We start from the raw sequence: 21,313 nt of genomic DNA, 5'->3' as shown, positions 1-21,313 counted from the left end.
ACATATATTATTCAATACCTTAAACATAACACAAGGTAGACGGATCTGAGGCGTAAAGGGGGAAAGAATACCAGTCACTTTTGCGGCAGAAAAACCTGCAACTTAGGATAATCGTTCTTGGTATTTTTATTGTAAAAACCATCAGACTTCCAAATGAATTTAAAAACCTTTCCAATATTATTTAATGAAAAAGTCTCATATTGTCACATAGGGGATATATCAACGTTTACTACTCATCTGTCAAATGTAATGAAAAACACCATTGTTGTATGCTTGGAAAATCCTCAAACCCATTCTCTAATGAGGGTCCATTATAATTTTAAGGGTATTTTCTCCAGTCAGATTAAAAAAAAAATCTATTGTAAAGCTACAATCATTATATATACCAAAGCAATTCCTACTTCCATGCTTTACATAGTCCCATGAAAAAATAATTCAATTGTTCCTAATCCCTGATGCAAGGCACTTCAAAGCACCCGCATGAAACATCCATGTAAACAGCAGTACAGTACATGAGTTAAATAACATGAATGACTTTTACACAGCTTGACCTAGACTAAAAGAAATATAAAATCCATCATAGCCACAGCTAAAAAGTATGTTAAGATTCACAAGAATTTGTTTCTCTTATCATATAGAGAAGAACAAGCCATATAATCTCTTAGGAAAAAAAAACACCTCATAAATATTTTCATATTGAAAAACAGCATGCTTCCTGGGTATGTATGAAATCAGGATATTCAGAAGTGACCAGGAGTTAATTGCAAATGGCATTTCTGAATACCCAGCTTTACTATCCACCAGGCCTAGTAGTCTGGACTATCTGTAGCACCATGGAAAAGGCATTAGAAAATCACACAAGTACGTTACTTCAAACTAACCCTGCCACGAGGCTCACTTAAGTCCACAGTAACAGACAGCAATGACGCAGAGAAAATTTTTTAAGTGACAGCTTATTAGATTCACATAGCAAGAAAAATTCTGTTATTTTAATACATCTCACGTACATAAAGCACCAGCTTAAATAAGATTATCAAACACCCCAGCTTCTTGTTGCTCAGCCTGAGTTCATTTCTCACCACTTTCCATGTTACGCCCTTAAAGCCAAGGAGGTGCCAGATACCGTAAGAAAAATTCAGTTCCTTCCCTATCAAATGTATGTCTCTCAAGTAAAACACAGAAGAAATAACAAACTTTAAAAGGTCTACTGCATTCTCTGGAATTTACCATTCCAGCAGGGCAGTTTCTGCCTATACTAGAGGATTAACACGCAGGGGTGAGGAGGCCAAAGGCAGGGCTCAGCGCCCTGTCAGAGAAGGCTGGGTGAGGCCACACTTGACACTTCTACGGCTGAGCAACTCTCCCAAACCCTCCCTGCTGGTGAGGCCAAGGGGTCTGAGGGTGAGTACGCCTCAGGGAGCCCGTCAAACACCGCTAGACAGCACCACATGGGACTCCCCTGGGGGTTAGCTTCACATATAGAATTCAACACATCTGCCTCTTGACCGGTGCTAATTATTATTAGCATGCCCTTCTTAGGCATAAAAGGAATAATGGTATATCTGGGTTTATGCACAGTTCATAATCAAGTATAAATATTCGGACAGTTACATTTTAAAATTACAGATTAAAAGTGACTCCCAAAAGAAAATCAATTTCTTCATAATGAAATATACTTTATAAAAAGCTGGAATGGTGGTTAATTCAAATACAAAAACTCATACACAAAAAACCGTGCTTTTTTCTTCCAAGCTTACTCAGGTTCATACAGTTGATTCTACCACACAACCATACTATGATTATATCACCAGAATAAAATACTAATAAACTGCTTCAGTTAGCCCCTTCTTGACTACTGCATTAAAACTGCAGCATTTAGGTAGAGCTGAGAAACACCAGTCTTAAGCATGGTTTCCTTCTTCCTGTTCTTGAGTCCCGCAGTGATTATTAAAGGAAGGAATCTGGTCTGTAAACGACTGGGTCATCCACTGCCCATTTGGAATGTCACTGAAAGTTGATTCTCCACTGTCAGCTGCCAGGGTGGGGAGAAGAAGGTTAGTTCATTCTATCTAAAAAGCTTTACACGATTCATCAAGAGATGTTAGCAGTCCAGCCGTTAAAACAGCAAGCTTCTTCAATACAATAATAAATTTCTGTTCTCTTGGCAGATACAGGACTAAGAAACCCTTAATGGTCATTCAGGGAGGGAATGTGATTAGAATGACGTAATGACTTAATGAAAATGAGCTGGTGAAACCTCAGATAACCATCACATTTCACTGTCACTAAAAAGATTTTCATAGTACCATTCCCACACTTCAATAATTCATTCTCTTTTAAAAAAATAAAGTGCATTTCCCGAGTCCTGACAAAACCAAGTGTTTGAAAGAAACAAACAGGGGTTCCTGGGTGGCTCAGTTGGTTGAGCATTCGACTCTTGATTTCAGCTCAGGTCAGGACCCCAGGGCCGTGAGATCGAGTCCTGGTGTAGGCTCTGCACTGGGTACGGAACCTGCTTGAGATTCGTTCTCCTTCTCCTTCTGCCCCTCCCCTGCTAGTGCGCGTGAGCAAGAAAGAAGGAGAGGAAGAGAGAAAGACAGACACGTACGGAGGAACATACTTAGCCCATTGGAAGAGAAGCTGCAAGGGTCACTATTGCACGGATTTTCAGTATAAGCACCGCCATACGCTGCTTCATAACCTGGATCGTATTTTTCTTCCTTAACAGCCATCTTCTTTGCATCCTCTGTGGAGAGGGTAAAAGGGATTTACAGCTGTTTTTGTACAACGGTTCTGAAAACAGCTTTATTCAGAAATCCTCATGAACAAATCTTTTTCCTGAATGTTCAAGTGTGCTGAGACCTATCTTTTGTTGCCATCTTTTAAACTCTTTATAACATTTATTAAATTAACTCATCGGAACTGTAAAAGCCTATCAGATTTAATTTCTGGTAGGCTATGTTGCTTCTTCTATCTTCGACATCTGTAGGAGCACCCACGACAGATGGGTAACTTTGGTAAAAGGAGATTTTAACAGTGACTAACATCCGTTGTCAGAACACTCTGGCTGACGATGTAACTGTTCCCCTTTCTCTTGCTTTTAAACTCACAATGTGCGTGCGTTCAGTAGTGTATATATCCATGACACCCAAAAACAGGGCGAAAATGGAAACATACCTTGGGCCAGCTGTAGATCAAATGTATACTGCACCTCTTGAACGTCTGTATTTCGTTCAATGCCTTTCAATTGATCTCGTAAGTCTTTCAGCTTAATGTAGTAATGAACTTTGTCCTGGGCTCGAGGAAACTGAGCACATCTCGCACTGGATGATGGCATAACATAGCAGAGCTAAAATCGTAAAATTTTACAGTTACATAAATGTTACAAATCTATTGAGTCCACTCACATTGAGATTTAAAAATTTATCTTTGGGGGGATTAATTATGATGCCTATCACATATTAATATATGTAAAATCAGTAACAGTAGTTTTGTCTCGAGTTAAAATTTGTAAAATTTACTTATTGCAAAGTCAATAAATCAAAATAATGAGGCTTTCCCCCCATGTTCATTTACCAATTAACAGTAAGACCAGGGCTACCACCTACTCTGTCAATGACATATTTGTAACAAGTTAAAGACAGAAGAAATTTAAAAAGGAAAAGTGCAAATGTACGGCGGTGGCAGAAACTGTATTCTGAGGTCTCCACAAAAACCTGTTGACACACTGGCTCCTCCATCATTTAAAATGTCATCAGGGTGCCTGAGTGGCTCAGTTGGTTGAGCAGCTGCCTTCGGCTCAGGTCATGATCTCACGGTTTGTGGGTTCGAGCCCTGCATCAGGTTCTCTGCTGTCTGCAGGGAGGCCGCTTCAGATCCTCTATCTTCCTTCCCCTCTGCACCTCCCCCACTTGTTCCCTCTCTCTCTCAAAAATAAATAAATAAAAACTTATTAAAACAAAAAACAAAAAAAGGGGCGGCTGGTGGTTCAGTCGGTTAAGCATCTGACTTCGGCTCCGCTTGTGGGTTCCAGCCCCTCCTTGGGCTCTGTGCTGACAGATCAGAGCCCGGAGCCTGCTTTGGATTCTGTGTCTCCCTCTCTCTCTGCCCGTCCCCCGGCTGCCCTCTGGCTCTCTCTCTCTCTCAAAAATAAATAAACATAAAAGAAAAGAATAAAAAGAAAAAACAAAAATAAATAAAATGTTGTCTATAACATATGTGCCTGTGTTTGTACGTTGTTTTTCAAAAAGTTGTAAACAAGGGGAGCCTGGGTGGCTCAGTTGGTTGGGCGTCCGACTTCAGCTCAGGTCATGGTCTCGCGGCTTGTGAGTTCAAGCCCCACGTTGGGCTCTGTGCTGACAGCTCAGAGCCTGGAGCCTGTTTCTGATTCTGTCTCCTTATCTCTCTGCTCCTCCCCTGTTCATTCTCTCTCTCAAAAATTAAGAAACATTAAAAAAAAAAATTTTTTTAAGTTGTAAACAAAACTTAAAACTAGATTTAAGAAGCAAAATCTGAACTAAGTGTCTGCAGAAGCGATACAGAAATAACAGAGTTTGAAAACCACTGTTACTTCGTGATGCCTTTATGTATAAGACAGTAAATACACCAAGGGCCAAGCAGGTTGTCTGGATGTCTGTCTGCAACCGGGCTGCACACTATTTAGATGGCTCCACAATGACACTGGGCTAAGATACACAAACAGGGGGCACTGAGCAGTGTTACTAATTGGGAACATGTCTGTATTTATATGTTTGTTTCATACTGAGTAAGGGCTAATCTACTTGAATTTGGTAAGAATATGCCATTAAATATATTTTGAATGTAGTATGTTAGCCAGCTCCTCTCAATATTTTAGCCAAATAACATAAGACATTTTATCTGACAAATGTTTCTTTCTTTAATAACAGTATCTGAATTAATCTGCAACTATTAGTTTGAGTTGATAGATAACTATTACTCAACAAAATCCAGTGCTTTGTTTTCATGGCACAAGTTACAATGGAAAGGACAAATAAAAAAGGAAAACTAGCTAGAAAAAAAATTCATATTTAGCTGATATACAAATATAATTTTAAGGACTTACAGTTTCTGTGTCTGGGATCTTATGGGGTTGAAGTCCAAATTCTAAGTTTTTAACCTTAACTCCAAAAACTTCTTTACTAAAAATTTCATAAATACCTAAAATGAAATACAAACATATTTACGTTGTCCATAATGTTAGCAAAGAAAAAAGACAAAATTTAAAAGTAAATCTTACATTTTCCATTAAACACTGCTATTCGTGGCTGATATTTCTGTAATTTCTGCACTAGAATACGTCCTCCTTCACGGAATTCTTTACTAAAATTGAATTAAAAAGTAGTCAAAATATAAGTGCGGTAATATTTATAATATGCTGAATTCAGAGAGCTTTCAATACAACATCAATTCATATACTTGTTAAGCTCAGCTCGCACTAGATACATACAGCGTTCCTAGAGTATATGAGACACCAGCATGGTCAGGTTCCAACCTATAAAAATGAATGAAATTACCTGGATAGATCTTTGCTGCCTGGTGTTGTCCTTTCCACCATATTGGTAAATCCAATACCATACTTTCCTGGTAAAGTGTGATCATCCATATGGTTCAGTTGGACCTCACTCAGGCCTGACATAAACAGACACTTCCCTGTGAAAGAGAGTTCAGTTTATTTGCATGTAGGTCAAAGGTTTTTGCCCCATGAATCACTATGGTAGTCTACATTTATCCTGAAATTAAAAAAAAAAAATAAAACATTTAGGATATTTAGGAAATTATAGGTCAAATACCGTATCAAGCAATCACTATGTGTTAATAAACCCTTTGCATGGATTATCTCATTTAATCACAATGATCTTATGAAATATTAATTACTATTTTTATCTCCTTTTCCCAGGGCAGTTAAGGTAAATGGCTGTTGAGAATACACAGCTAGTCAGTGCAGAAGACTTCAAAACTGGTTTTCTTTCTAGGAACTAGTCATACCACTGCTTGCCCCTGGAATACCTCAAAGAGACAAACATACACCAACAGACCCAGAACATTCCAACACTTTGACAATGGAAAAATTAAAAATTCAAACGTCTCTTAGACATTGTTTTAAATAATGGAGACAATATGTCCTTAGTTCCAAAACACATTATTGTATCTTCTGCCCTAAATGTTTTTAATGTAACTCTTAGATAACCAACTAGTATTTTCTGAGGGCCTACTGCATGCCTTTTTCTATCAGGTGGTGTTAGGTAAGTCGACTTACACATTAAGACAATACAATAGTAGTTACAATTGGGTTTAAAATTCACTCTACAAGTATGAGGGTCTTTAATACAGATACGAAGTAAGGGCACCTAAAACGGGGCTCAGGCGGTTGAGTGTCTGACTTTGGCTCAGGTCATGATCTAGCGGTTTGTGGGTTCGAGTCCCGCATCGGGCTCTGTGCTTGATAGCTCAGAGGCTGGAGCCTGCTTCAGATTCCGTGTCTCCCTCTCTCTCTGCCCCCACCGCCACTCACACTCTGTCTCTCTCTCCTTCAAAAATAAATAAACATTAAAAAAAAATTAGAAAAACAGAATGTCTCTAATCACAGAATTTCTTAACTGTTACAGCTTGATTCCCAATGATCAATGCATTTCATCTCTCCTAGGAAATAAGATCAGCAGAAATCTGGAAAGGTCAGTGTTCTGTCTATACTGGCACAATGATGTACTATTGTTACTATGACTGTAGGTAACAACTAAAAAAGAAAATTCATTTTAAAAAGTAGTAAAACTCATTTAAAACAATTAGCAAAACAAAAGAGAAAGTGCTACTATTCTTGCCCTTCTGTTCTCTTACACCAAAACATGAACAGTGACATATCTTTTTCAAGCCTTTTATTTTTGTGCACGCATGCACAGAAAACACGTTTGTATCTGGGGGGTCTGGGTGGCTCAGCTGGTTGAGCGTCCTCTAGATTTCCACTCAGGTCACGATCTCACAGTTTGTGGGGTCGAGCCCTTGGTTAGGGGCTCAATGCTCAGCACAGAGCCTGCTTAGGATTCTGTCTCTCTCTGCCCCTCCCCCGCTTGTGCTCTTCCCCCTCCCCTCAAAATAAATAAACTTAAAAACAAAAAAACCCACACAGTTTGGCTAAAAAGGAAAAAAAACACCCCAAACTATTAACAAAGATATCTAGTTTAAAAGTAAAAAAATAAAGGCAAGAACTACTTACAAAAATGGTTTCCAGGTCCAGGGTAATGATGCCCTTTGTAAGCTGCCATTAGTCCCGGGTTTATGCCAATCTGCAAAAAATGTTTATACACTTAAGTCTTGAAAAGTAGGGTTTACGCCTGAGGGCTTCTGTGGAATAGTGATGGACAAAACTAAATTTATTAAAATAAAAATTTAATCCAGCATCATCGGCAATCCCGTTTATCAAGTACCTATTTTTGATCTGAATAAAGTATTTCATTTTGAGGGAAAAAAAAAATCCCTTTATATCAAAAGTGTTGCTGCTGTTTTGAAAAACCAGTTAAAAAAAAAAAAAAGGCAGAAACAGACCATCAATACAGAGAACTGGTGGTGGCCAGAGGCAGGGGAGACCGGCAAAACGGGTGAAGGAGAGTGGGAGGCACAGCACGGGGACCAGGGTCAATGGCATGGCAACGGCGTATGGTGAGGGATGGCGGCTACACTTGCCGTCAGCACAGCATAATGAATAAACTTGTTAAATCACCATGTTGTACACCTGAAACTAATGGAAGTGTGTCAACTATACTTCAATGCCAAAAAAAAAAAAGTAAAACAAAAATAAGTTTTAAAAATAAAAAACAGCGTGACTCCCTCATGTCCCCAAGCCCCCACCTCCACCCAACCGGACTGGAAAGAGAGAGGTCCTAGAGCAACCGATCAACTGAGCCCAGGTCCAGCCACAGCCTGTTTCTCCACTCCCACCAAGCCGCTCACTCCATGTCATTTACAGTTGTTTGCATGCTGAGGTTTCTTACAGTTACTGACAAAAATCAGAGCTCAAAATCAGTACTATCACTTATGGAGAACTCACACGTAATGTGCAATCTAAGTGATTCATGTGGATTATTTTACCTAACTGCAATCCTATGAGGAAGGTACTATTATCACCCCTGCTTCACCAATAAGGAAACTTGGTGATTAGGAAGGTTAAGGCTTGTTCAAGGTCATACCCACATGGCAAGACCTGAAACCAGACAGCCATACTCTGGAGCCCATCCTCTTAAACACATCCATATGTGTCCACAACCTTATGAAGGTGACAAAATGACACCATTTACTACCAAAAGGATTCTTAGAAATGGTTCAACAAAATGCTATTTGCAAGAACAGAGGTTATGTAAATTTAATTCACCAATACTATTTATAAAACCAAATGAGGACAAAAATTCTTACAATCACAATGTCCAGATTGAAAGTCAAAATGTCCGGGAGGGTCTTGGTTAGAAGTTCAGCTTCTGAGACACCATTAAAACGGTCTACCTTTCTTTTCACTTTAAATGTGTCCGTAATTTTTTCTTGCTTTTCTTTTGATTTTGTGGACTTGCCAGATTTTTTGGCCTCAACAGGCTTTTTGGGTTCTACCGGTTTTTTTGGTGCCGTTGCTCTGGGCTTTCTTTTCCTTCCTTTTGGAGTCTCTAAAACACAGTAATTTCAATGAAGTAGATGCAGAAAAACATAACTTAAGAACATCAGGCAGCTTTCCCAGTAGAGTCACCCCATCGACGCCCTTGCTACCTTCTCCTATCTCCCAGCCTCACCATCCTCTGCAGTACCCTCCCCCTCCCTCTTCCTTCATCTTAGGACAGGGTTCTCGAGGCCCTATACCCTGCCCTCCTTCCTCTGCTAGCTGTTCTCGGGATGAAACGTACATAATGATCATAGATTGATTTCCCATGGACTCTTCCCTGTCATCTTGATCTCCCCAGGGATTTAAAGCATTCAGGTCCTATTTTATAGAAATTCTAAATGTAAATACATAAACAGCGCAATAAACGAGAAAATAAATAGAGCAAAAAATAGGGAGGAAGGGAACCTTTTAACTCGATTTTCCCATAATTTCCAGCAATAGAAAACCTCAAATGGCTTGTGGGCTTGTTTTAGAGATGAGTGTATTCTGTTCCACACACAGCCAAAGAGGTGAATTTAGAGATGCTGAAGATGAAACCTCTGGGCGGGAAAGTAGTCTTCAAAAGGCAAGACCAGGGGGGCACCTGGGTGTCTCAGTTGATTAAGCATCTGACTTTGGCTCAGGTCATGATCTCACAGTTCGTGGGTTCAAGCCCCATATGGAGCTTTGTGCTAACAGCTCAAGGCCTGGAGCCTGCTTTGGATTCTGTGTTTCCCTCTCTCTGCCCCCCTTTGGCTTGTGCTCTCTCTCAAAAATAAATAAATGTTAAAAAATTAATTAATTAATTAATTAAAAAAAAAAAAAAAAAGGCAACACCAGGGGGGCACGTGGGTGGCTCAGTCAATTAAGTGTCCGGACTCTTGGTTTCGGCTCAGGTCATGATCTCACAGTTCGTGAGAGTTTGAGGCCCAAGTTGGGCTCTGTGCTGACAGTGTGGAGCCTGCTTGGAATTCTCTCACCCTCTCTCTGCCCCTCCCTCGCTCTCTCTTGCACGTTCAAAATAAATGAATAAACTTCAAAAAACAGAAAAGAAAAAAGAAAAAATATGCAAGACCAGGGATGTCTTAGGACCTAAACCAGAGCTTCTCAATCTCAGCACTACTAACATTTTAGGTTGAATGATTTTGGTAGAATGCTACTCTGTTTAAGTAATATACAGGGTTGTCCTGTATATTACTGAATGTTTAACAGCAACCTTGACCTCTACTCAATAGATGCCAGTAGCACCCTGCCAATCATGACAATCAAAGTTGTCTCCAGATATTGCCCAATGTCCCTTGGGGGGGGTGGGGGTGGGAAACACGCCCAGTCAAGAACAACTGACCTAGAGTTACCCAATAGGAAGGTGTGCTTTTCTTACCCTTGTTTAACATCTCTCTTAATCTCTTAGGCCCCTCCTCCATTCTACTACCATTAGGCAGTTCCCTAACCCAGCATCTTGTCCTTCCTCTCTTCTACCCCACACTGATTTAGCCACTCTCTACGCGAAGGGATCCACCTCCACTGGCCTGTAGCTGGGAAGTCCCAGTGCTGCCAGCCCAGAAAAATAGGAGAGTCATCGGCAGGGGTATCTCCAATGCAGTGGAGTCAGATGTGTTTCTGGAATCATAAGATGAAACTCTTGAACACATTTCTCATACAATACTGCTACACTGGAGAAAACCATTACCTTCTTCTCTCCATCCCCTCAGGTCTCCCTCATTTCACCCTCAGATTATTCAGTCTCAAATCCACTTTTTGCCTCCAAATTCTGCCTTACTCCCTACCATCCATTCTATCCTCTATAATTTTTCCCAGGCTGACTTTCAGAATGTGACTCTGTTTAAGTCACCCTCTGCTTCCATTCTCTCAAAAGCTCCCTACCACCTTCAGGAGAGAACATACATTCTTCGAGTTACAAGGCACTTTCCAGCCTCATTGATCACTATTTTTTTGCTGTACACCAGACTCCCAAAGACACAGAATAACTACTTTTTAACTGTCATGATTCTTCACATCTGTCTTTTGCCCATGCTATTCCCTAGGCCAGGAATGTTCCCCACCCCATTCTTCATGGGGATATAGTCTCCTCACCCTTGACTTCCAGAGCTCTGGGAAGCTGCTTCTGAACCTCGGTCCAAGTTAGTGTCAACCCTATGAGCTTTCACAGCACCCTGTGCCCCTCTTCACCACTGTGTGCTTAAAGCATACTATGTGTTTACTTACTATTTTCTCCTACTAGATTATGAGCTATTTGAGGGCAGGATCCATGTTCTTTTATTCCCCCAAATGTACCACAGTGCCTGGCACATACTTAAAAAGTGGTTAACGTTTTAAATACTAAAATAAAATAAAAATTCTTCATTAAACCCTTTCTTACATAAGCTGGCCAATCCAATAGCTACTTTTCTCAACTATCCTGATGAAAACTACCTTGTACAGGTTCCTGAGCAGGCACTGGTTCTGGAACTTCCGCTGGCATTTGCTGTTCGTCCATAACATTCATATCAGGAGCTTCAGCCATCATTTGTTGAAATGGGAATGTATAAAAAGCTTGAGCTTGCTGAAGGGAGTAGCTGAAAGAACAATTAAGTACAAGACATGTCAATAAAATTACCCGACTAGAAGTTTAACATTTATTTATTTTTGAGACAGAGAGAGACACAGCATGAATGGGGGAGGGGCAGAGAGAGAGGGAGACACAGAATCGGAAACAGGCTCCAGGCTCTGAGCCATCAGCCCAGAGCCCGACGCGGGGCTCGAACTCGCGGACTGCGAGATCGTGACCTGAGCTGAAGTCGGACGCTCAACCGACTGAGCCACCCAGGCGCCCGATACCCGACTAGAAGTTTAAACGATGAGCTTTAAAAACCTTTAGGATCCAAACACTGCGTGGTCAGACTGTAATATATAGAGTTGATAATAGGGGCAAAGGGAGGAGGAAGGTCTATTCCTAAATGTGTGTATTCACCCAATTTTTACTTTGTGCCTATTAACCAATATTAAGGAACTCTCCCACTGATTAATGACAAGATGTGTCAGCAATAAAACTTACCAGTCCTGTCAAGTCAGCCTGTGCTTTCTCTGAAATGAGATCATGGGAATTTGCTAACAGACTTAAAAGGCACAGCAGCTCATACAGGGTTAAAGTGTCCATACAAACAGTTTGTCTCTATCTTCACATTTAATTCTTTGGTCATAAGATCTTCTCCAACCTAACCCCACCCAGCTTTACTGAGATACAATGGACATGAAGTTAAAGTTAAAAGTGTAAGTTAAAGTATATGTAAGTTAAAAGTATATGATGTTTTGATTTGATACATATTTTGCAAAATGACTACTAAGTCTTGGCTAATACCTCCATCACGTCACATAATTACCATTTCTTTTTTGTAATGAGCACATTTAAAATCTACTCTCTTATCAACTTTCAAGTACATAGCAAGGTATTATTAGCTCTAATCACCACCATGTACATTAGATCCCTAAAACGTGGTCATCTTATAACTGGAAGTTTTTCTCCTTCGACCAACAACTCCCCATTCCTGCCTTCCCTCCAATCTACTTAAGGTGCTCTTTTGGTTTATTTGCCTATTTAATGATTTATGCATTGGATCTGGTTTTAAATTGTTGCTGGGTTTTTACCACTAGATGAGGGCTAGAAATGGACATTTTGCACATATCTGTGAATTTATGGGGAAAAAAACACTTTAAATCTCTTCTCTGAACATCTTTCAGACTTTGTTACAAGTACTCAGTTCAATATAAGGAACACAAAAAACAATGAACAAAAACCAATTTCTCATGACTACCCATCACTGTCTCACACTGCTGCCTACAGCACAAAAGCTACGGAGGCAAACATGTATTTTCTGAAACTCAAGTTACATCTAATGCCAAACGATGCCATTACATACACAACGGGAAGGAAAACACTAGGAAACAAAATGGGTCAGTGTCATTTACCATTTGGAGAGAAAAGTCGTTTTCTGTGGCAAGCTACTCACTTATTAGTTATGGAGAAAGAAAAGGGGAAGCTCAGAAAGTAGAGATTAAAAAGAAAAGCTAGGGACGCCTAGGGGTGCAGTTGGTTATGTGTCCAACTTTGGCTCAGGTCTTGATCTAGAGGCTTGTGAGTTTGAGCCCCAAGTTGGGGTCTGTGCTGGCAGCTCAGAGCCTGGAGCCTGCTTCAGATTCTGTGTCTCCCTCTTTCTTTGCCCCTCTCCCGCTTGCTCGTTCAAATGAATAAATAAATAAACAAATAAGATAAACGAGTACATTTTATTTGAATGAATCTTATTATGCATAAATCATATCTTAATAAAATGGTTGGGATGGCGGGGGAGGCAAACTAAAGCAGAAGCTTAAATGGCCAAAGCAGACACAGGGTAAGAGACTATCTGTGGGTGCCCAGGCTGAAATCCCGGACGCTCAAAGACAGGGGCCAAATCCTAATGGACAAACCACTGGAGAGGAATTTTAGCTTCAAGCTATCTTCAAGGGTAAGCTGTTAAAGAAAAGGTTAAGAATTAGAAAGGTATTACACTATATCTTAAGACTTTTACTTCTTTAAATATATTGTTTCCAGTTACATAAAAAATAGGTACGACAATCCAGTAAACTTTAGTCTAGTAACATGAAAAGACTATGCAGCAAAATTAATGTACTGATATTTTTTAAAGCAGCAAAATTAATGTACTGATATTTTTTAAAGCACAGAAAATGTTTAAAGTAGAAAGGAACACGAAACAGTATTGTAACCTAAGGCTGCATGTTGGGAAAATATGTAGACAAGTCCTAGAATCTCAAATGTAAAAGTTGAAGAAAAGCGCTTAAATCATGCTTGGCACAAAGTAAAATGTCCTCTTTTTCCACCACACTTTTCTTTAATAATAATCATAGCTCCTTTTGATGAACTGTAAAATCATTGGTTGTTCAGTGTTTATTACTCAAATACTCTAAGGAGGGGTCAGATATTGCTAGGTTACATTGAGAGATCTTGCATTGTTACCCTTCGGATATTCCAGCACAATGAACTCTAACCTTTGATTGAGGCCAGCCGCAGTTAAGTCACAATAAGCGAGCGGCCAAAGAATGCAGGACATCTCTTAGTCTAGTCACACTGTCAAGAAGACAACCTTCCACCCTCACCCATGTTTCTGGCCACCACTCTCAAGAGTTTCACAGATGTGTCCCATTTCAAGCACTTCACAAAGTCCAAACTTAAAGTATTTAATTTAGGAAGATTTTACATGGCAAAAGGATTCTGAACTTTAAAAAACAAATTTCCAAAATGTGGCTTTCGCATATTTCAGGGTCATACTTAGATGTGAAGTGCAGAACCTGAAAATTAAGTTTAGAAATCAGTTGGCTGAGGAAAAAAATGAAAAGGAAGAAAAAAACCCAGAAGTGTTATTTTAGAGATATATATCAATTTTGAAAGAAATTGAGAAACTTATCTATAATATCAGCATGTCCCTAATGTTTCTAAAAATGACCTCTGGTACTTTACAGGAAGTTAAAATAGAACAGAAATAGAAAAATAAAGAAATGAGAAATACGATGTGTAAGTTCTAAGGTAATATACTATCTTGAGTATTAAATTCAGTCTTATCATCTCAATGGCTTCCTAACAGAACAAAAGGAAAGAGAGTGCGACACAACATTCTTATTATTTGGCAGAAGCAAGCAAAAAACCTTCAAGGACTTCAAAGCTAGGAAACTAGAGTTCTAGATAACTCAATTTCCTATTATCCAGCGATAATTACAACTGTAAGCAGCATAAACCTGTTCAACCTTAATTAGAAGATATTTAATACATTTGTTGTATTTATATACACTTGCCCCTTTGTAATTCAGAATCACGCCAACTTTACAAGGCTTGTTTTCTCTGTGCGAGGGACAGCGACACAAGAGCACTTGGTCATCACTCCTCCTCTCGGACTCCTTCTCTCACCATGAAAATGATTTTTACATATGTGGACGATGTACAGGAAATGGGACCAAATCTGTCCAGATCCCAGAGTTTTTATTTTCTGTAACTCAAATTTAGTATCAAATTTCCAAGCATGAGGGATGACCTTATTTCCCCTTGCTCACTTTTCTTCCCTATCATTGGTTTGTCCCCACACTGTTCTGTGCCTCTCCTTTGCCTGAAGCTCACCCCTTCCTCTCTCCTAGGCTCCATTCACACCCCCCTTTTTGGAGGGCGGGAGGACATCTACTCATTTTTCACTCCTCTAAAAAGCATCACAGGCCAACCACACCCTTGACTAGCCCTCCATGGTTACCCACCCCGATGAATACAGGTCTCTTCATTATCCAGAAATGTGTGAAACTCAGCTAAGGTAGTAAGATTGTCTCTTCCGCTCGGGTTCTTTGGTGCCTGTTCTGCTTCTGGCAAAGGCAGTGCCAGGACCTAGCACACATTTCCTTGAATTCTGGCCTTGGTGGGTCTTTCAGTCTGGAAGTATGATGTAGTCACACCCCAGGGCAGCCAGCAATTAGTTCCCTAGCGAGTCTTAGTCTTTCTGCTTGGATGCTACTAGAGACAGAAGCCTCACTAGCAACCTTATGCCTCCCATCAAGTCATAACTTAAGAGACAACCGCCCCCAAAATTAGATATGACATCCATGTCGATATACAACGATATAAACACAATCAGTATTACCCAACAGAGACACAGGCAAACAAAACTGGGTCTTGCTTTCTCAGATATGATCTCTGGCATGATCCCCAGTGGCATGAGGGTAGAGGGCATCTGAGCAGGGAAGCACATGGCAGAGATATCAGACAAGACCAAATCAGAGATGCACACCCTTTCCCTTGAACATCAGTGCCCAAAGCACTGGTTTTTACAGCCGTCTGAAATTGATATACTGTGTATTTTCCTAATGAATTGTGTATTTCCTAACAGTCTTACTTAAAACACACACACACACACACACAGCTGACTGAGGAGTCCAATTAATTCAGATTTTGCTGTACTTCAAAAACTAACTCTTTAAGGTTTTCTCTAAAATGAACACCTCCAGCTTCTTTAATACTCAGGTATTTTCCACTATTTTAAAGATTTAAGTTGCTCTTTTCTATATACATTTGTCTTAGTCCTCTTGGGCTGCTACAACAAAACACCATTTAGTGTCCGCTGAGAGCCTACTTCCTGGTTCATAGGGGTGGCCTTCTTGCTGTATCTTCACAAAATGGAAGAGGTGAGGGACCTCTTCTAGGACCTCTTTTAAAAGGGCGCTAATCCCATTCATGAGGGCCCCACCTCCAAATACCATTACATTGGGGATTAGGTTTCAACACAGGCATTTTAGAAGAACACAATTCATAGCAATATTTTATTATTTTCACTTAATATTAATATTATTAATAATATTCATATTATTATTCACTTAATATTCCTATTAATATGATTATACAACACTGAATAATTACAAAATAATAATCAATGGGGTGCCTGGGTGGCTCAGTCGGTTGAGCATCTGACTCTTGATTTCAGCTCAGGTCATGACCAGAGGGTTGCGGATCAAGCTCTGCCTCAAGTTCCGTGCTGAGTGTGGAGCCTGCCTAAGATTCATTCTCTCTCTCTCTCTCTCTCTCTCTCTCTCCCTCCCTCCCTCCCTCCCTCCCTCTCTCTCTCCCCCCCCAACAAAACAAAACACTCACACACACACAAAATCAGTGCTAAATAATCTAAATTCTCAACTAAAGAGAATTAGGTATATAAACTACAATGGAATACCGTCATAACTATTTAAAGACTACATTTAATACTGCAAAGTGGAGCTGTGTGTATTCACCACACATTACTGGGTATTTACTGTACATAGTCTACTAGGAACTATAAATACAAAGATTTAGAACAAGCCAGAGTCCCCAATTCATTCAACTCTTCTTCATATAGTATGACTTCAAGTTTCTACACTACTTTGTCATTTTTCGGTGCTTAAAAGAAAACAAAATAAAAATTCTCCAGATACAGCTTCATCATCCTGAAACCGAGCAGGGCTCAGCTTCCTCATCCTGGAGTCCTACTGCAGAATCCATTACATTAACTTTACTAGAACCCACATTATACTGTTGATTCAAACTGAGTTTAACGTCAATGAAAACTGCCCTTTTATTACCTCTCCCTCATATCACTGATACTTCTGCACCTCAGCACAGAACTGTGCCTCTTTTGGTAAAAGATGATTCAACACTCCAGCTGTTAGGATATGGATTCTGATTTAAACTACCAATTCCACAAACTTCTTCCAGAGTTGGGTCATTCACAAATCTTATCAGCATTCCAACAGCACCCGGAAGTTGTTAAATTGCTGAAAAGAACAAGTTGGGGTAGAACGACAAGGCACATCAATATAGACCTCTCTTCAGCCTGCCCTCGATTCTTTCGGCAGTAAACCAGCTTTGATTCCACCTAACTGGACTGCCATCAGTCCGTCTTTGTCTTGCCCACAGAGAAGTGATATGTGGCACAGTTGTCAGGGAGGCAGACTTTGGGCCACATTGCCTGCGTTCAAATTTCAGCTCTGCTCAAGTTCCTAACTCTGTGTCCCAGTTTCCACATCTGCAAAATGGAAATAGTTGTACCTAATTTGTTGGTTATGAGGATGAAATTAGTCAACATATGTAAAACACTTAAAACTGCCTGGTATATAATAATTTTGCTATAATAATAATAATAATAATAAGGACAGCAGGACAGGATTAAATTTTTAGATACCTCCTGTCAACATCATCCTGATGCTGTCTAGTCCAGTATCATTATCCGAAAGGGAATGAACCTAGCTTGATACATCTTGCTTTTTTCCCAAATTATACTGTAACCTAGTGGCCACTGGTTCCTTTTAAATATGCTCAATAACCACTGAAAAGTAAAAATTTTGTTTAGGATCAAAGTCAATAAATTAGAAGACAGACTCCACCTAGGAAGAAACAGGAACTCATGTGTTTATTTTCAGGCTTCAGGTCTCTCTCCTGTTATCTGCAAGTTCTTAAAGATTGCTGTAATCTAGCTTCTCATTTGACATATAATTTATCCAGGCCAGGAAACTGGATTTCTCTTAGAGCAGCTGTAAGTTCTCTTAAATGCCCTCATTGATCTTGTCTCTTAAAGACATTCATTCTGCCATTTCTTGTCTCTAATCATTTTTCTTAACATAGAGATAAGAAAAATTAGAACCAAACGTTTGTTTCCTGTTATCTACTAACACCATGCCGGTGGACTAGGCAGAAAATCCAACCCTTTCTTGCCCTCGATGTCAACACCTAACTAAAAAAGTTCTTTTTGGTCCCTAACATTTCCAGAAAGGCTGATTTCATTTAAGGGTTAACCTTTCCAGTCTGTATTTTCAGTAGCCCATGTCACACTTTTACAAAGTCATTTTTGATTTGGCATCCTACTTTCCATTTTTGATAAATGTCCTTTCCATGCCAAAGCTCATTAGATACATACTGATCCTCTCCTTCCTTTTTTCCTCTCTGGGTAGACATTATTTGTTATGATACTTGAACTATCTTCTCTTTTAAAAAAAGAGTCCATATTAATGGAATTTTTTCCTTTGAATTTTTTGAAACTACTCTTCCAAAATAAAAAGTAAATTCATTATATCCGGCATTCCATTCTACTCCTTGATTAGCATGAAGTCAAGAGTGACAGAGAACCACTTTCTCAGGATTATCTGGGGCCTCAGTCATCTCAGAATCCCCAAGGATAAAGCCCTTACTCTACTAACACAAAATTCTCTATTTCCTGAGGTTAAAACTTTGTGAGTCAAATTAAAAATGATCTATAACCCTGTGGACGGGTTAAGACAGCATATAAGCCAAATTTTAGGTAAACATCGTACAGAGACCTATTACTTTGCTCTGAAGCACTGAGCAAGGTCTTCTAATGTGTAATTCATTTGATGGTAGACTTCACCCAGGTTTCAGTACTGATCTGAAGTAAGATCGCAAAGGTGGGAGTGAATTTCATAAGTTCTGGTGAATTCTTTTAAATGTAAAGTTCTTTTGGGAAGGAAGTGCAGTACTTTATTTCAGGACTTGACCAGAAAAGCCAGGATAAAGACCACACTTTATATACCTCCTTTCCTAACCCCTAAAGACTGTTTTGGTGATCTAATCCCTTCCACATAACACAGATTCACAGCATGTCAGAACTGGATTCCAGAGATGTCCTATTTTACAGACATGAACAGGCCCAGAGAAGTGAAGTGTCTTGCCTAAGTTCAGGGCCCCGGAGAGTCCGGAAAATTATTAGATCTTACAGAATTTTATTCCAATGTAAATCATTAGTTTTTCTTAAGGATCCTGCTACCCTATCTAATGATTTTTTTCATTTAGTTTTCTGCGAGGAGTTCGAATCTCGCAATCTCTGCGTTTGCCAAACGTTCTCTCCACGAATCTAACACTCCTCAAAGGACATACTGAAAAGTTGATTAAATTCACCCCCCAAGATCACCAGAAAGCATTTTTAGATGACTACTTGGGAGTATTAGTCATAATACAGAATTCAAGAGACTTTGTACGGCAATGTTATCCACCTTGTGGCCCCTGACGTTGATCTTCCTAAACCTACGGGAAAGGAAACCACAATAAAACTAATTTTAAAATTAGAGCTCCAGAAGTGATACGCGTGATATTCCATCTTTACAGCTCTTCGCATAATAACGGAGGGTGAAGGCAAACGTAGCCAAGAATGACAACCGGAAGGAGATATTAACCGGACCCTGTGGGTCGCTTATTAACGCCTGTTAAAGCCGGCTGGATGCCGGGAAGGCCGGAAGAAGGGCACAGGTACAGGTGGCGCCGCTTCCGAGCGGCCCGAGGAGGGTGGCAGTGCGCACGCGCAGGCTAGGTCTTTGTACTCCGGCCGCGGCCTTTAAAGACCCCTGCGTGCGTGCGTGCGCGCGCCCGCCGGCCAACCCCGCCGCGAGGGGCGCTGGGGGGAAGGGCGGCGCTCCGCCCCGGGCTTACCTGCCCGCGTTCTCCGCTTCCATTCCCCGCTGCCGCTCTAGTCAGCGGCTACTCCTGCTGGGCAGGCGAACGAGTGGTCTCCGTAGTACCGCGGCGTACCAACGGCGGTACAACAATAATCAGAGACTGGACACGATTGCTGGCAGAACTGGGACAGCGGCGGACGCTCAAGGCTCCTCCCCGGAGCTTCCAGTTCCCCCCTCCCAGTCTTGACCCCCCCCCCCCCCGATGCGCGGCGCTTCCGTCTGCTCCGTGCCAAATCCTACGCCCCGTGGTCGTCACGTGACGCAGGCAGCCCAATCACGTTCGCTCCCCTCTCGTTGGTTCTTCTGCTCGCCGCTTGGCCTTTCGGGAAGGGTGGAGGACAAAAACGGTGGGATGAGGAGTGCTGTGCTGACGTAAGCTTTTTGTCCGATCAGATTCGTCGCTGGTGGGCGGTTGGGGGTGACGAGTGGGAGATGCCCTTTGGGGACGATGTGTAGGTGAGATGGTTATGCTTATTAGGGTTATCCAGGCCTTTCCACCCCAAGTTTTATACCGATTAAAAAAACAGTGTTTTGCATTATCAAGTATCAATTATCAAGTGTGATGTGGGGCAAATAAGAGACTTTGGAGACAGCAAACCTGGGAGTTGAGGTCACCATACCATCAGTTTACTATTGCGCATCAGTTCACTAGTCTGTAAAATGAGTGTAACTCTAATAAAACTGTTTCGTAAATTGTAAAGTTTTACGGGAACGATGTCTGCTTTAATTTGCATATGCAAAAATATTGACGTTTTAAGTGTACGATAGATGTCATTTAAGCACCATGCCCCTTTATTACGTTACAGACTAGCCCTTCTGCTTTGTTTCTCAATGGCTCTTCCAGCTCATTTTTGTTTCATTAGTATTCAAATTGTCACCGGTGTTTGTATGAGGACTTCACTAAATAACTCTTAACGGGGAGAGGCTTTTCTGTGTCTCTAGTTTGCGTGATGAAAAACATGGCTGCTGTATTAGTTAGCTTTACATAGACTGTGGTAACAAATGACTCCAAAATCTTGTAATCTGGGCCCTACGGTGCGAGAGCACCCAGCTCCAGGGTCCCAAACGGTCTAGATTTGTCCACTTACCGCTGACAAAATCCAAAGGTAGAGATAGGAATGGTGGTGAAACAAGAATTTACTTCCCCGAGGCCCACACCGGGAAGACAGTGGGCTAGCGTCTCAAAGGGCTGAAAATACTTCCAGGTTTATATAAGGGGTGGGAAAGGGACAGGCTGATCATTGTCCTCAGGTCAATCACACAAGGTCTTGTTGGCATCAGGGCAGTCCTTATTTCTTGAGGGGTAGTTTTGGTTCTCAGCATGGGATGCATTGCCTTGTGAGTATTTTGCTGAGTTTAGAGATAAACTGGAAAGAAACACTTAGAGAATACCGACTGTGGTCAAAATGGAGGTAGTTGAAGTCCTCTTTGAATCTCAGCAACCAAAGTTTATTTCTCACTAATGTAACATGGACTGGGAAGGGACTATGATCTGTGCTTCATGTATCCTCATCACTCTGGGATCCACCAAGGGGCTTTCATGAGTAAATACAGAATTTATTTATGATTAATATGTATCATAGCAATTGCTTCAAGGAAACTTTTAATATTTTTAAATTTTTCGGATCTTTTACAGATGCTCTGTCCATTAGTAGGTAC

At 40.6% G+C, this 21,313-nt stretch overlaps 1 protein-coding gene across 1 annotated transcript; it reads right to left on the bottom strand.

Annotated features, from left to right (window-relative positions):
• Positions 1-104: 104 nt before the first annotated feature.
• On the bottom strand, positions 105-19,892 carry TDG (thymine DNA glycosylase). The gene is made up of 10 exons (XM_027070969.2): positions 19,629-19,892; positions 11,072-11,214; positions 8,425-8,666; positions 7,232-7,301; positions 5,535-5,670; positions 5,258-5,340; positions 5,084-5,178; positions 3,178-3,349; positions 2,621-2,746; positions 105-2,032 (listed from the first exon to the last, which is right to left on the bottom strand). Exons 1-10 carry the CDS (start codon positions 19,649-19,651, stop codon positions 1,902-1,904), a joined length of 1,221 nt encoding a protein of 406 aa, XP_026926770.1. The 5' UTR covers positions 19,652-19,892; the 3' UTR covers positions 105-1,901.
• Positions 19,893-21,313: the final 1,421 nt, after the last annotated feature.

Source organism: Acinonyx jubatus, chromosome B4 (assembly GCF_027475565.1).
Source record: "Acinonyx jubatus isolate Ajub_Pintada_27869175 chromosome B4, VMU_Ajub_asm_v1.0, whole genome shotgun sequence".
NCBI classification, from domain to species: domain Eukaryota; kingdom Metazoa; phylum Chordata; class Mammalia; order Carnivora; family Felidae; genus Acinonyx; species Acinonyx jubatus.
This window is presented reverse-complemented; position numbering and strand designations above follow the sequence as displayed.

Excerpts from the sequence above, each read along its gene's own strand:
- TDG (XM_027070969.2), bottom strand. The coding sequence starts at position 19,651 with ATGGAAGCGGAGAACGCGGGCAG. Across the intron at positions 5,341-5,534 it reads GGCAGCAAAGATCTATCCAG|TAAAGAATTCCGTGAAGGAG; the intron begins GTAATTTCATTC and ends ATTCAATTTTAG. Across the intron at positions 3,350-5,083 it reads AGATCCCAGACACAGAAACT|CTCTGCTATGTTATGCCATC; the intron begins GTAAGTCCTTAA and ends TTACGATTTTAG.